Source organism: Phascolarctos cinereus, unplaced genomic scaffold (assembly GCF_003287225.1).
Source record: "Phascolarctos cinereus isolate Bilbo 61053 unplaced genomic scaffold, phaCin_HiC Scaffold_4;HRSCAF=312, whole genome shotgun sequence".
In the NCBI taxonomy this organism is placed as follows: Eukaryota; Metazoa; Chordata; class Mammalia; order Diprotodontia; family Phascolarctidae; genus Phascolarctos; species Phascolarctos cinereus.
This window is the reverse complement of record NW_027555847.1, coordinates 360,857,092-360,873,730: the sequence shown is the minus strand read 5'-3', so window position 1 is coordinate 360,873,730 and position 16,639 is coordinate 360,857,092. Positions and strand designations below refer to the sequence as shown.

At 41.0% G+C, this 16,639-nt stretch overlaps 1 protein-coding gene across 6 annotated transcripts in view; it reads right to left on the bottom strand.

Annotated features, from left to right (window-relative positions):
- The window catches only part of PDZD2 (PDZ domain containing 2), a 486,763-nt gene that overhangs the window by 59,325 nt on the left and 410,799 nt on the right, over positions 1-16,639 (bottom strand). For all 6 annotated transcript variants that reach the window (XM_020995096.1, XM_078153229.1, XM_078153227.1 and 3 more), the window contains 4 exons: positions 16,452-16,563; positions 7,145-7,293; positions 1,200-1,319; positions 218-332 (listed from right to left, as the gene is read on the bottom strand). In XM_020995096.1, the coding sequence (XP_020850755.1) occupies positions 218-332; positions 1,200-1,319; positions 7,145-7,293; positions 16,452-16,563 (496 nt within the window). The remainder of the gene's footprint in view (positions 1-217; positions 333-1,199; positions 1,320-7,144; positions 7,294-16,451; positions 16,564-16,639) is intronic.

Sequence of the window (16,639 nt, the reverse complement as noted above, 5' to 3'; positions counted from 1 at the left end):
CCACAAAGGAGCTCTTCCATTGAAGAAAGCAACTGCATTTCTGTTAACAAGTTTCTTGGTCTTTATCAACTGGGATTTCTCCTGTGGTCATGTATGTAAAGGGGAAGGCCAGCAGAGATTTCAGTGAAGCTGGCCCATCTTCCCTTTTGTTTGCAGGCACAGATTCACATTGAGTCAAAGCCTTATTTTCATTATAGCTCAGGAGATTCTCCCTCACCTTCTTTGAGTCTTCCATCTGCAGCAGCTGCTCCACTGGGGAAAATTGTCTTGACAAAAATCCCCATCCGGCCTCTGGCTGAATCCTGACCTCCCACAATACTGAAGCCAAGGCCCTAGACCAAAAGCAAAAAGACAGCTTTTACTGACATAACACAATAAAAATTATATTAAATAAAGAGTTGCTAAAAAAACATTAAAAATCAACTAGAGACTAAAAATTTGAATCCTAAAGAATTTGTGGATCAAAAATAAACCATAGAACTGATAGATAATTTCAGTAAAAGACAACAATGAGACAACATACCAAGTTCCCTTTCCAGAGACTACTGCTAACCTGCTCATGGTCAAAAGTTCAGCAAATGTAATATTCTGATCCCTTGGAGACAAATTATGTCAGGGATTTTCTTCTCCGGTTGTTTGCTGTGATCAGCTTCCTTTCTCATTGGCCATATGTTACCTTTAGAGGCCTAAAATGGTTCTGAGGAATAAAGAAACCTCATTTTGTGCCGCTGTGGTGCTATGCTAGTTTCATTATTGTATTTTATTCTTTTCCACTTCACATTAAGAATGAACCACTTAAAGGGCCCTGGTCATTTATTCCCTAAAACTGGAAAACCATTAAGCTTACTGAGAAGATTTAATGGGGACTTGTCCTGAGGTCATAGGCTCTGCCTTTCTGAAGATCATGAGAAATTTACCAATGAGGGGATCCATTCTATCACCAAATTATGTGTCTTAGCTCAGGTGGCATTTACTTCTCAAAGAATGGGAAGCAAAAAGGAAAAAGATGTAGTTGGCCCATTCTACCCTGAGAAAAGAATGTCCAGAGGATACACTTAGAACTACTTAAAACTCACCTTTTTAAATACTATTTCTTAATCTTTCTTTTACATAAAAAAAAACCAACAACAAACCAATCATAGCCATAGGTTGAACAAATTGACTCTGAGGAATGAAATCACTCTTGAAAAAGCCCTCACCTTGCCTTGTCCTTTCATTAACACAATGTTGGAGATAATGGAGGGCTGAGCTAGTCTCCAAGGGGATTCCACTTGAGCAGTGCTCAAGGACCGAGTTGACTTCTTCACAGCATGGTATTCCTAAATAGAACCATATTGAACAATAGTCAAAAATTCATTTATTTATCTTGCTGCTATAGTCTCTTATATTTCCATTAAAGTTGTCCTCTGATGTGTCATTGTGGTGTGCAGATTTGCCTCAGTTCTCCAAGGTTAAGTCAGAGGAATGCAAGTTCTAGAAGGTTCTATGCCAAGCTGGGAAGCTTTGAGCAAGGGGTCAGAGGTGAATTCTACAATATCTTGCCAATCTGGCCAAGATTGGAGAGGCTTATCACCAGGTTGCTCACAGGGTAATGAATTTTTGAGCCTCAGCAACTCTTGGGGATGGCCTGCCAATTCATCAAGGGTCTGCAATGTGCACTGTAGGGAATCTCCACAACAATGATAAATCACAGAGGCTTCAACTCTTGAAGAAGTTTATCACCCACAAGAATACTCTAGATTTTAAACCTCAGTGTGATGGACACAGTTAACACTTTCTCCTTTTGTCTGTCATACCCTTTAAATTTTATTGGAAGAAGGAGTTTAGAAGAGACAAGACTAGTGGGCTGTATTGTAGATAGCCATAGCTGCCTCGGATTACCATCCCCAGCATGTCATCCATGTCTAATTTGTTTTTAGGAACTCCATTAACATGTAGCATTTTCCCGTCATCTATGCACAATGCCAAAGAAAGATATCCTTGCATCTTGGATGGAACCCAGGGTCTGTAAATCTGAAGGCCTTTAGTATGCAGGATGACCATTGATTGTCTTGTTTTCATTTGGCAAATGTCCCATGTAACCCCCAATACCAGGCCAGGTCAAAGCCATGGTTAGAAGGTATCAGCTTTTCAAGATCATATATCCCACTATACATACACACACATAACCACACAGCCCTTGTTCCATATAAAAGCACAAACCACATATACACCCAGAGAAGTCACATTCTATAAAAACTCCACTGAGTCTGCTATAGCTATATCTCTAATCCTTCATCTAGAGAAAAGAAAATATTTTCCTATGTATACCACACTCACTACTTCTGGCACACATCAAATTCTGACCTCTCTTTTTTTCAGTATATGAACCACAGAAGGTGGGCATACAGCAGAGAGTGGTATTTACAACATAAATACGAAGTTAGGTATTTATATATCAAAGTATGAGTTCAGTTTGGTTCTCTGCTATTCTTCATAAAGTTTAAACTCTTATAACATAGTACTTATAACTTGATGATTTATAGATTTCCCCAGAAGTTGCGTTTATGCCAGTATAAGCAAAAAAATAAAGTAAAAGCCACTTCTCATTTAATATGAGAATTTTTAGATTACAAAGTATTCCCTCTTGCCTTAAATTTTATTTTTCTACCTACTGAGGTAGAAATGAGATTTTTGACAGTAACATTTCTTGAATTGTGCATTACTTAAAACAATTCCCCTTTTGCAGCTTTTAACTCATCAAAAAGGGGTGTGTATGTGTGTGTGTGTGTGTGTGTGTGTGAGAGAGAGAGAGAGAGAGAGAGAGAGAGAGAGACAGAGAGAGACAGAGAGACAGAGAGACAGAGATAGAGACAGAGAGAGAAAGAGAGACAGAAAAGGAAGAGAGAGAGGTGGGGCATGGGAGGATGGTTGAGCATGCCTTTTCTGGGACTATGATGGCATAATTGCTTCTCATTCATTCCTGGAATATGAAAGCTTACTCTTGGATTGACAAATGACCTTCTCTTTACCATTCTTAATCTCTTCCCTCTCCAATACTCTAACAGAATTGTGACCTCACTGAAGTTAGTATGCCCCCCTACCCCAATAGTAAAGAGAAGAATATGTCTATGCCTGCCTGTCCTATGTGATTCTCCAACATTTCCTCACATGAGCTCAGCATGGAAACTACATTCAACCTACTAGAAGCTTTCTTCACCCTTCCTTCACAGTGTTTTAGACCAATGGAATCCTGATCTTGATGTGACTCTCTTCTTTGCCAATCCTACATTTCTTCAATGACATCCTTTACACCACTTGTCCTACATGTAACTCTTTTGAGTGATTACAGGTGTCACTTAGGAGGCCTGGCCCGCAAAGTCCAGGGCTTGAAGCAATCAGCACACTGCCCTCTACAAACAGGAGCATCTGGAAGGCCTCACTATTTGAAGGGAATCTTTCTTCCATGTGGATTATGTGCCAAATGACCTCTATGATGGTAGTTAGCACCTTTAGTGAGCAGACATCTATCTCCCTGTTTCATGCCTTACTTGATACTAACAACAAAAGGGTCCAAACAGTTTATCTCTGTTGTTACATCTTTTGAAGAATCTTATATAATTTGACATGTATGCAGGAAACTCTTTGTTGGAGGGGATCCTTTCAGGCAGCATTTTGCACAAATAAATCAAAAGCCATTTTGTTGTCAACGGAGATGATAAAAAGCTAGCATTCATATAGAAAGTACTTGACATATATTATCTCATTTAACCCTCACAACAGCCCTTTGGGGAAGGTGCTACTAAATATCCTCATTTTACAGATGAAGAAACTGAGGAACAGAGAGGTGAAATGAGTTGTCCAGGGTCACACAGACAGTAAGTATCAAAGGCAGGCTTTGACCTCAAGCCTTCCCAACTCCAGGTCTAGCACTGTACCCGTCCTACTGTGTAGCTGCCACAAAAATTAGCTAAAAATAAGTGTCATGGGTCCTTATGTTCTCCTTATTATCTTTCAGTGAGTTGTTTCAGGATGTAGTTTAAAGTGGACTACAGCTTGCTAAAGTCTGGCTGTTTCCTTATTATTTTCATCTTGTATGCTCTTAACCTGAATGTAGGTTATTCTCATAAAACTTCTTACATCTATGGGCAAGCATACATATGGGTCAATAGCTATTGATACTTTCTCAGTCACCTTTCTTTCTGGTAACAATGAGGTCTGGGATTTTTTTTCCATGTCACTAGTATCTTCCTCTCCTTCCGTTATATTGAGAATCGATGCCTTCACACATTCAATAGTGTGTAGGAGTATCAGTATGTTTCTGGCATATAGTGGAGACCAGTATGGTTCTGCTTGCAATCTTCTTGGTCTAGTAGAGCTGATTTTCTGTCTTTGTTTCCTCTGATGGCATATCTACTCCCTTAAGTGACACATCTGGGACTTTGATATTAAGAATCCAGCAGCTGAATTCAGTTCTCAGATGTGATGATTTTATATCACTTTTGGTGAAAATAATGTTTAAAAAACTCTTTACAAATCTTTTCCATTTTCCATCATCTGTTTGATATCCTCCTTCTGGTTTCATTTTTTCAATGCTCTTGAGATTGTAATGTTTAGTTGTGTCTCTTTTCAAGCTTTTAAATTTGCTTCTCTTTTCACTGCTTCACTATGTCTTATGAGGTGACATTTCTTGTGATCTTTTTTCTGCCGTGAGTTTATATTCTGAACTGGTATTGCTCTTAGCTTCCCCGATGTTCCCTTGGCTCTCTGCTAGGCAAGTTTAGAGAATCTGTTGCCTGAGGTAATTTTTAGGTTCTTTTATGCTATGCTCTTGATTTATAATCAGTTAGACTTCTACGTGAATTGTTCTAATTAGGTGTTGTCTTTTCTATATTTTGTTTTAGTCAGTCAAGTTGGGGTGGTTTTCATGCTGTGGCATCCTCCCCCACACACACACTTTTGTTGTCTTCTGGCTTATCAGTTCTAATTTTTGCTCTAAGCAGTTTGACCATACATAGACATCTAGCTGGGAAAGGATGCTCACATTGTTAAGGGTCTATTTCTAGCCTTTTAAAATATAATTAATTTCATTCTTGTTATTTTATTTGGTGATTGTCATATCCATACATCTATGGATTCTTTTGCAGAAGTATTTGTGATACATGTATGTGAAGCTTCAATGTAGCCCACAAGTACTTGGACTCTCTCATTCCTCAGGCTGGCATCAAAATATCCAACTTTTTTTTTTTTGCCACACCAAACTGCTGCTTGATGGTAAAATGACTTAATATATGTCTTCCTCTCCCTGTCAGCCTATTTCTACCATTTCCACCTCCACCATTACTACTGACTTTTATACAGTGCTTTAAAATTTGCAAAGCACTATTTGAAGCTTCTCCCCTTTAGTCTGACACATATAGAGGCCATGCCAGTGTTTCGTGGCTGAACTAGATAAATGCTAGTGGTTCGACCACAGCCTGGATACCACTGTGAGGCCCTACTGTCTCCTGGCAGCTGAATTCAGTTCTCAGATCCAAGACACACAGCAGGATGGAGAATCAAGAAATTGGGCTCCTAATAGGCCTATTTCCTCCTCCTAAGCTGAAGTCCTGTTGGAAAAGAGTACTGCTGAATGCCTTCCAGCCTGACCAGAGACAACTGTTTATCCTATCCATCCTATCACAGCTCTGTCACCTCAAATGCCTCCAGGACAGTGAAGTATCTTCAATCAAATCAGTTTACCAAAAATTTATTAAATTCCTGGGTGCAGAATACTGTGCTTAGTACTGGAGGTGAAGTGATCTTTAGATAAGTTGCAGTCTACCCTGCTCAGGTTTCTGCTCTAGGAAATGGATATGATACACACATTTTTTGTTGTTCAGTTGTGTCAGATACTTTATGGACCCTTTTGGGGTTTTCTTGGCAAAGACAGTGGAATGGTCTGCCATTTCCTTTTCCAGCTCATTTTACAGATGAGGAAAATGAGGCAAACAGGGTGGAGTGACTTGAGAGGGTCACCCAGCTAGTAAGTTTCTGAGGCCATACTTGAACTCACAAAGATTAGTCTTGCTGACTTCAGGCCTGGAGCCCTATCTACTATGCCACTTAGCTGCTCCATGATACACAGATAACTGTGACACAAAATGATACATAAGAACATTGGAGAAGAGCAAGCAAATGTACTGTCTGAGTGGTACAAGGGGGAGAAAAATATCACAGCCACCTAGAAACATCAGAGGAAACTTCCTGGAAGAGGCAACCATTAAACTGGGCTTAAAAGGATGACTAGGACTCAGTCGTTGGAATGTGGACAGGAAAAGCATTCCAGGCACAGGGAACAAAATAAATAAAGGCACAGAGGTGGTAAAAAACAAAACAAAATAAAACAAACAAAAAACCCCAACTCATATCCTAGGACCAGCAAAGAGTATCCATGATGGAGTATAAAGTACATGGAAGGGATAATATCTAAGAGATGGGGTTGGAGAGATAGGATGGAGAGTCCTGAACACCAAAGCACAATTGCTTCTCTTCTGTTAACTTTTTAAAAAGTTTTTATTGTGTTTTCTGTTTGTTACATCACCAGTCATCTCACATATATCTTCCCCCTCCCAAGAGAGCCATCTCATGAGAAAAATGGCATGTTTTTAAGAGAGGAAAAAAGTCAGTGCAATTGATAAATTCATTCAAAAAGTCTGAAAACAATGCATTGTGTAGCATCTGTGGACCTCTCACCTCTATGAAGGGGTAGGGTGGGGTGCATTCTCTTATCTCTCCATTCAAGTTCTGTTTGATCTTAATAACTTTGTTATATTTTTTTTGTGGGGGGGAGGCAATTAGGGTTAAGTGACTTGCTTGGGGTCACACAGCTGGTCTGAGGCCAAATTTGAACTCAAGTTCTCCTGACTTCAGGGCTGGCACTCTATGCACTTCACCACTTTGCTGCCTCTTGTTATATTTTCCCTTGATATTTTGTTATGTTGTTGTCATTTCCAGTTCCATTACTGCTACTTTGTATGTTGTTTTCTTGGCTCTGCTTACTGAAGGAGTTGATAAGAAAAAAGGCAACTCCTTGCAGGCTAAGGTAGAAAAATTTAAGGGATTAAGGCCTTTCCTTGACCTGATCAGGGGCAGTCAGGAGAGCAGGACCATCAGACTGACTGACCTGTCTTGCCCCAACAGAATCAAGCTGCTGTGGAAGGGAATGTTTGCGGGCACTCCAAGAAAACTTTTCCAACATCTCCCCACCGGGGTCACAATTTTCTACTGTCAGCTCATCATCTTCTCCAACAGATTCTAGACGAGGTGCACCCCCTAGAAAGAAAAAAAAAGATGTTTGTTATAATAATAATAGTAATTTGGGGGGGGGAGGCAATCAGGGTTAAGTGACTTGCCCAAGGTCTCATAGCTAGTAAATTTCTGAGGTCACATTTGAACTCATCATCTCCTGACTCCAGGGCTGGTGCTCTATCCACTATACCACCTAGCTGCCCATGCTTTAACATTTTCAAAGAGTTTTACCCATGTTTTCACTTGGTCCTTGAAACAACTTTCTGAGGTAGGTGCTATTATTGCCCCTCTACTACATATAAGGAAACTGAGGCTGAGAAAGGTTAAATAACTTGTCCTATCCTAATTACCAATCTGAACCTTGGCTCATGCCGGGTCTTCCTGACTCTAAAGCCAGTGTTTTAAGCACTGTGCACACACTGCTTCCCCATTCCTCTGTCCAGCACATCCCATCCCCTTCTTTCCATCCATCCATATCCAACCCATTCTTCCAGGCCTAATGCAAATTTGACTTTCTCAAGAAGTTGGCTCAAAGTGATTTCTTTCAATTCTAAGTTCTGATAGCACTTGCTGTCTCTCTCTCTCATTTGAAATAATTAACATCACTTCAATACTTTAAAGAATCTGCATAAAAGCAAAATTATGAATGCTGGAGAAGATGTGGGAAAACTGGAACATTAATGCATTGTTGGTGGAGTTGTGAACTGATCCAACCATTCTGAAGAGCAATTTGGAACTATGCCCAAAGGGCTATAAAACTGCATACCCTTTGATCCAGCAATACCACTACTAGGTCTGTATCCCAAAGAGATCATCAAAAAGGAGAAAAGACCCACATGTACCAAAATATTTATAGCAGCTCTTTTTGTAGTGGCAAAAAATTGGAAATTGTGGGAATGCCCATCGATTGGGGAATGGCTGAACAAGTTATGGTATTTGAATTGTGCTATGAGACTATTGTGCTGTAAGAAATGATGAGCAGGCAGATTTCAGAAAAACCTGCAAAGACTTACATGAACTGATGCTGACTGAAGTAAGCAGAACCAAGAGAACACTGTACACAGTAAAGCAACATTGTATGATGATCAGTCAACTATGATAGACTTAGCTCTTCTCAGCAATACAATGATCCAAGACAATTCCAAAAGAATCATGATGGAAAATGCCATCCACATCCAGAGAAAGAACTATGGAATCTGAATGCAGATCAAAGCATACTATTTTCACTTTTTTTCTGTTTTTTTCTGTCTTGTGGTTTTTCTCTTTTGTTCTGATTCTTCTTTAACTACATGAGTAATGTGAAAATATGTTTAATATGATTGTACATGTATAACCTGTATCAGATTGCTTACTGTTTTGGGGAGAGGAGACGGAAAGGAGGGAGAAAAATTTGGAACTCAAAATCTTACAAAAATGAATGTTGAAAGCTATTTTTACATGTAATTGGAAAAAATAAAACAATATTAATTGAAAAAAAACCCTGTGATTTTATCTGTGGTTTGCACGATAAACAGAAGTCAACAATGAAACCTTCAGCTTAAGGAAAGGAGAGAGGCACAGCATCCAGCACTAAGGAGGTGGAAGCCCTGCTGTACTTTACCTGGGTCAGACCACACCTGGAGTACTGTGTTCAGTTCTGGGCACTAGTTGGGGGAAACTGATTATCTGAAGAACATCCAGAGGAGTGTTAGCAGGAGGGAGAAGGTCCTGAAGATCATTCCATAAGAGGATCAGGTGAAGAAGGTAGGGGTGATGAGCTCAGAGAAGAACTGGGGAAAGAATTATAGCTGCCTCCAAAAATGTAAAGGGCAGTTGTGTAAAAGAGGGACTGGACTTTTCCTATTTGACCTCAAAAGAAAAAACAAGGAAAAATAGGTAGAGGTCACAGAGGGTCAGATTTGTGTTCTATTGAAGGAAGAACTTTCTAACAATTCTTTTGTTGTTGTCATTGAGCCATTTTTCAGTTGTATCCAAATCTTTGTGACCCCGTTTGGGGTTTTCTTGGCAAAGATACTGGAGTGGTTTGCCATTTCCTTCTCCAGCTCGCTTTTAAACTGAGAAAACCAGGGCTAAGTGACTTGCCCAGGGTCAGACTGCTAGTAAGTGTCTGAAGACAGATTTGAACTCACAAAGATAAGTCTTCTTGTCTCCAGGCCAGCACTCTATCCACTGTGCCACCTAGATGCCCCAATTAGAGATCTCCAAAAGTAGGACAGCCTGCCTCAAGAGGCAAGGGGATAGAGGGGGAGTCCTCCACCCCAAAAGAGGTCTTTAAGTGAAGACTGCATGATCACTTGTTGAAGATGATTATACAGGAGAGTCTCAGCCAGATATTAAGAATTAGAGGGCCTCAGAGATCCACCCTAGATACAAATCCCCACTTGGCCACTTACTATGTGACTCCTAGGCAAGCCACTTAACCACTCTGTGACTCAGTTTCCTCTTCTTTAAAATTAGGAAATTGAATTTGGAGGCCCCTTTCCAGCTTTAAATCTATGGTGGTAAAATCCCTTACAAATCTGAGTTTTGGAGATCTAATGAGGACTCGTTTTCCACCTGTGAAGATGGAAATGCCTGCAGGGTTCATGGGTTGGCATGGCCAAAGATGGTCATAATGTGGTAGCCAAGCTTGTGACAATGAGTAAATAAAAATACAAGGCAATATTTCATAGAATTTCAGACCCGGCAGGGACATTAAAGACCATTACTCTAAACCTCCTCTTTTAATGATGAGAAAACTAGGATTTAAAGGAGTAAGATCACAAGATCATACAGCTCATAAGTGGGAAATCCCAGGACTCAAACCAGTTCCTTCTGACTCCACTGCTCTCTGCTGCCTCTCATTACTTATTTTACATGTATCTGTGTCTTTCTATGTGTGTGTCTATAAAAATATATGTAAAATCTATATTTATCTACATCTATCTACAGTTATATCCATATCTATGTCTGTATCTATATATCTATATATCTCTCTATAATCTATTTCTATCTATGCTATCCCACTCCATCTAGGTTGTAACTCATTAAGGGAAGAAACATTTTGATTTCTCCTATCAGCACTTGGTAGAGTGCCTTGTACATGACAAGTTTCTGATAATTATTTTTAATTGATTGTGTCATCCACAAAAGAATGAAAATTAAAGGGAATAGTATGGCATGAAGATGGGAGGGGACTAATTACCATCATTAAGTGATCTTGTTGATTACAACACAGAAACTACTTAAACACAGGGAAATATAGAATCTCAGGGATCTCTGAGGTCTAGTCCAATCCAAACCCAAATAAGAATCCCCAACATAACACAGACAAGTGGCCATCCAGACCTACAGACAGAAAGCACTACTGCTTCTTCCCAAGGCCACCCACTCCTACTTTTCAAAAGCTCCACTTGAGTGGGTTTTAGAGGAAACAAAAGATTCCAAAGAGGTAAAGGTAAGGGGAGAGCAGCTTCCAGAATAAGGCATAGAGGCAGAAGATGAATTGTGACATACTATGAGCAAGTTTGACTGGAACACAGATTGTGTGAAGGGGACCAACATATAAAAAACTTGTGAAGGTAGACTGGAACTAGACTATAAAGGATTAAAAACTCGATTTCCATTCAATAAATATTTATGAAGTGCCTACTATGTACCAGGCACATTGTGCTGAGTGATGGGGATATAAATAGGAAAAAGAAAGACAGAAAGCTCCTGTTCTCAAGTAGCTTACCATCTAGAACACAGTGCACAAAGGGAAGCAGAAAAATAGGGTGAAGATAGGTTGGGAGACCAAGCAGGGGATTCTAAGGAACACCATTGCCTCACCCAGGACAAGCTGATTAGCTGAAATCTCATCACCAGGCAAATTGACACAGTTGTTGATACTCAGCGCCTTCCCCTCTGATTGGAGGGTGGACGATAACATTTCTCCCAAAGCCTTCCTCTGACCAGAGCCCTCTCTAAAGAAAGGCTTTCAGAGGAGTGTTATTTGTCCACCCTCCAATCAGAGGGGAAGGTGCTGAGTATCAACAACTGAGTCAATTTGCCTGGTGATGAGATTTCAGCTAATCAGCTTGTCCTGGGTGAGGCATGGTGTTCCCCAGAGTCCATGCCAAATAGAGCTACTGATGGAAAATGGAGAGTTACCTGACAGAGTCACCTGTTTGGAGAGAAACAGAGGCATTTGTCATTTGTATTTTACACTGAGGCAATAATGAGTCACTGAAGCCTCTTGAGCAGACAATGGTGACCCATGTGGTCAGAATCTCACTTTGGCAGCTATGTTGAAAACAGATTGAAGAGGGCAAAGACAAAGGTAGGAATTTGCTGCTGTAAAGTACAGGTGAGAAGCTATGGAGGTCTGAGTTACTGTTGTGACCGTGTGAGAAAGGGAAGAGATGGATAAAATGTTCTAGAGGTGGAATCATGAAGAACTGGCATCTGATTGGGTATAAGGGAGAGTGTGAGGAGTCAAGGGTGGGGCCAAGGTTTCACACTGGGCTAAGTTTCTTCTTGAAGCTAAACATTTCAAGTTCTTTCAACTGATTATGTGATGGCCCAATCCTGAGGCCCCTCACTCTCTCATCCTAGTTGCCCTCTTATAGATGCTTTCCATTTTGTCAAAAAAAATGTGGCAACCAGAATTAGAAAAAAAAAATAAAGAAGCCTCCAGTTATGCTCTGATCAGTCCAGGGCAAAGTGGGACTTCCCTGGTCCTCATCATTATGTCTTCCTTCCTGCAGCCCGTGCATGCATCTGTTTGTTTCTTTTTGTTTTCCATATCACACACTTGAGGGCAGATAGGTGGTACAGTGGAGAGAGGGCCCAGACTGGAGTCAGGAAGAATTCTCTTTGGGAGTTCAAATCTAGGCTGACACTTACTAGCTGTGTGACCCTGGGCAAATCACTTAACCCTGTTGGCCTCAGTTTCTTTTTTTGTAAAATGAGCCAGAGAAGGAAATGGGAAACAACTCCAGTTATCTTTGCCAAGAAAACCCCAAATGGGTTTTCTTTCATGAAGATTCAGACACGACTGAACAACATCACACCACTGACTCAGATGGTTAGTTTACAACTAAACAAGGTCATATGAGCGTCAGCTGTATAGAATATTAACTCTGAAATGACAGGGGAGAAAATGCCTTCTAGCAACTGACTTCTCAAAAGAAATCTTTGTACATTTTTTAGAATAAAACCACCTTACAATCTATAAGCTACCAATTTTCTAGAAGGCTTTCCCATCATTTTACTTGACACCCGCCCAATGGCCACACCTTCAATTTTATCCAGGTGCCTATTCCCCAGAGAAATAATATAAAAGGAAGTGAGACATGATTGTACCATGTTTCACTTCATGTGACCAAGGTGGAATGGGATGCCTTGGACTTGATCCATTATCCATATTTATTAGCCCTTTTATAAAGCTCCAGTATGGAAGCAGGGGAGGGACATACAACCTTTGTCCCAAAACCCTAATGAAGAGCTTTTCAAATACAGCCAGGAGACTTCCAACAGCAACTTCAATTATTCCTTTTGGGAGATGGGACATATAAAACATAATTTTTCTGAAGCAGAACTCCCTGGCAATCAAGACAGTACAAAAGTCTGTGAACAAGACACAGTCACACTCCCACTGTACTACCTCGATCCTATCTAGCACTTACATTTCATTGATTATATGATATATTGCTTGAGAATTCCTTCTACTTCAGCATCTCTCTCCCCTCACACCCCCGCACGGCCCCAAGCCTCAGTTCATCCTAGAATCCTCCAGCCCCACCTGATTTCATTTTAGTTTCATCTACCTAACCCTACCCACATTCCTGATACCCTAGGCTGTGTCTGTCATTACTCTTTCACAAATCTAGTCTAATAATAAGCTTTATAGTTATACCTGAGAGGACCCATGGGGTAGTGGATAGAGAGTTGGCCTTAAATCCAGGAAGACCTGGGTTTAAGTCCTGCCTCTGAAATGTACTAGCTCTGTGACCCTGGGTAAGTCCCCTAATGTCTCAATGCCCTAGGCAACATTCTGTAAGTATAAGTTTCAGAGAAGGGGCCAGTCTTCAGGGGTAAAGAGTGTTTCTTCATCTGGGAGTTGCTGAATCAATAAATTATAGGTCAGGTCCCTATCCTTAACAGGAGAAATAATTAGGCCCTCTACTTCCGAGCACATTTGCATTTCAAAAGTTCGTCTAAATATCTCTGGCTTGGGTTTTTCATTTTGGAAAGGAGTAAGGAACTTAAAAGACTGTTTTTATAGCCACAAAGTTAGCACTGGGGCAGCCTGGTGGTGCAGTGGATAGAGTGCCCAGCCTGGAGTCAGAAAGACTTCTTTTTGGGAGTTCAAATCTGGGCTGACACTTACTAGCTGGGTGACTCTGGGCAAGTCATTTTGCCCTGTTGGCCTCAGCTTTCTCATCTGTAGAAGGAGCTAGAGAAGGAAATGGCAAACTACTCCAGTATCTTTGGCAAGAAAACCCCAAATGGGGTTGCAAAGAGTCAGACAAGTCTGAAACGACTGAAGAAGAGGATTAGCATGAGAGAATACGAAGGTACTTATGATATTCTTAAATGCAGATACAGCCTCACTGATGAGCACATTCAGACTCTTGTGACACTACTGCACAGGAAAAAGGAAGGGAACACGCATTTATTAAGCTCTTACTATGTGCCAGAAACTGTGATAAGTGCTTTACAGATAGTATTTCGATTGATTTTCACAACAACCTTCAGAGGTATGTGTTAATATGATCTTCATTTTGCATTTGAGAAAAGTGAGTTAAGTGATGTAATTAACTAGAGTCACATAGCCAATAAATGTCTGAGATAGGATTTGAACTCAGGTCTTTCCAACTCCAGACCTGATCTGTTATTCACTACATAACCTAGCAGCATGAAGTTATGTACTCAGGAGCCTGCTGGAGCCTGCTCATGTCAAATTTTCAATGTATTTGCACCTCAGAAATCCACAATCACAAAAAATCAGGCCTGATTTATTGTTTTGTTCATCATTTGAACTTAAGAAACTCAAAGAGAAAATGGTAATGATTCAGATTAAGCTCAAAAGTGTGTTATGCATACATTTCCTCCCCCCCACTGGCTGATTGTTAAATATTTTCCAGCACACTCCTGGTTATATGCCCACTGCTGGACCATTGCTGAGTTCATCTGAACCTCAGCTGTGCTTCACTCTTTCAGGGGAACATAATCAATCAGGAGGCAAAGGCAAGCAGAAGGGGCCTCAGAGATCGTTGACTTGGGGTCATGGGATCATTCTAGGATCACAGATTTAGAGCTAAAAGAGACTTGAGAGGTCTTTGAGTCCATGCCTTCATTTTACAGATGCTCCCAGGTGAAGGGTGCTAAAGTTTTTTTTTGTCAAAAAAAAAAAAAAAGGAGACTTTGACTTTGATCCTGGAGGTAAAAGGAAGCCACTGCAGTTTAGTGATGAGAGTAATGTGGTCAGATCTGAACTTTAGGATAATCACTTTTGCATCTATGTGGAGGATGGTGGAGGATGGAGGAGAGTGAAGAAAGATTCAAAGCAAGGAGGTAAATAGAAAGCTGTTGCAGTAGTCCAGCTAAGAGGCAGTGAGGGCCTGGATTAGGGTGGTGGCTTCGGGAAGGAAGAAAAGGGGACATATTCAAGAGATGGAATAGACAAAGATGTGACAAACTTGCGAGGAGGTGTCACATAACAATAGAAGGTCAGCTTTTACATCACCCATTTCTTTATCAGAGATAATAAGGAAGTATTAGCTGGAGTACTGGACCCAGAATCAAGAAGAAACCATGTTCAAATCCTGCCTCTGATTCTTACTAGCTGTGTGACCAAAGCTAGCCTGAGCTGTAATTTCCTCATCTGTAAAGCTGGGATTCTGACAGTATTTAGCCTCACAGGGCTATGTGGGGACATGGGTTGTGCTTTGCAAGTCTTGGTTTTTTTTTGGGGGGGGGGCTAGGCAGTGGGGTTATGTGACTTGCCTAGGGTTACACAGCTAGTAAGTGTTATGTGTCTGAGGCCAGATTTGAAATCAGGTCCTCCTGAATCCAAGGCCGGTGCTCTATCCACTGTGCCACCTAGCTGACCCACACTTTGCAAGTCTTAAAATGAGAAGTTAACTCTCTCAGTTTTTTTCTTCTAAAATCCCCTTTTCTAACCTTGGCATCATTTCTGTCATGCTTGCCTAGCATGCCCTCTATGTTGTAGATACTTACTGTCCTCCCCCACAGCCAAAAAAATCAAAATGGGGGCAGCTAAGTGGCACAGTGGATAGAGCACTGGCCTTGGACTCGGGAGGACCTGAGTTCAAATCCAGTTTCAGTGACATAGCACTTCCTACCTGTATGACTCTGAGCAAGTCACTTAACCCCAATTGCCTCATTAAAAAAAAATTACAATGTACTGGTTTATTCAGCTTCATAAAAAAGTGTACTTTACAGGCCTTCCTCTATCATGTCAAATGGAAAAAGAGCAATTGGACGAGTAGAGGAATGGGCCAACAGGGAAGGGACTTAAGTCTATGAAGCAGGTGTAGCTGCTGTTCAGTGTAACAAATCCATTTAAGAAGGTACTTCACTTAATCACAGTGGTATTAAATATTCCCTCTAGGGAGTAATCTTGACTTTCTGCAAAAGCTCATACTCATTGAGAATTTAAAAATTTGCTGATGAGATTGGGAAGGCAGCAAAGTATTTGGCCTGAGATCTCTAACTCCACCTTGTTTCCACTCCTGGTTGAGATGTAGAGTGAATGAGGCTTGGTGATGGAAAAGTTCTTTTCCCCTTGTTTTCTTGGAGTAAGGATATCTGTGCATATTTATGTCTGCTGGAGAGCAGGCCACCATGAATACTCTACTGGGGAGGTGTGATCACCTTCTAAAAAGCCCCATTGAAATAAACTGAACCCAATACACAGGAAATTTAAGAGTAGGCTAAGGCAAACAGAGACATAGACTTTCACTTCATTCTGCAGCCAATAAAAAGCTTCAGCTTGGGAAGCCTAGCTGAATGCAAACATTGTGCCATTGCCAGCCTCCTTCCTAACTCAAGTATTTAGGGGTTTCATGGAAAGAAATAGCTGACTCTTATTAATGGGTTTATCCATGAACCTCTCAGGCTGGGTCCTGGCCATACTGCACTCCCAACCTCCCTTTCATGGGCAGGACCTGTACTCTCCATCAAACAGGACTTACCTTGGGAACGGCTCCGACACTTCATCAGGCAGCTCCCCATGGTGGGGCTTCTGCAGCTTCCCCGAGATCCTTCCAGACCGTTGGGATCTTGGGGCTTATCAGGCTCAATCATCTGAAACAGACAAGGCAGGGATTATAGCATTAGGCTAAGGGATACTGGAGAAGAGGCTCTCTGGTAAATACACTCT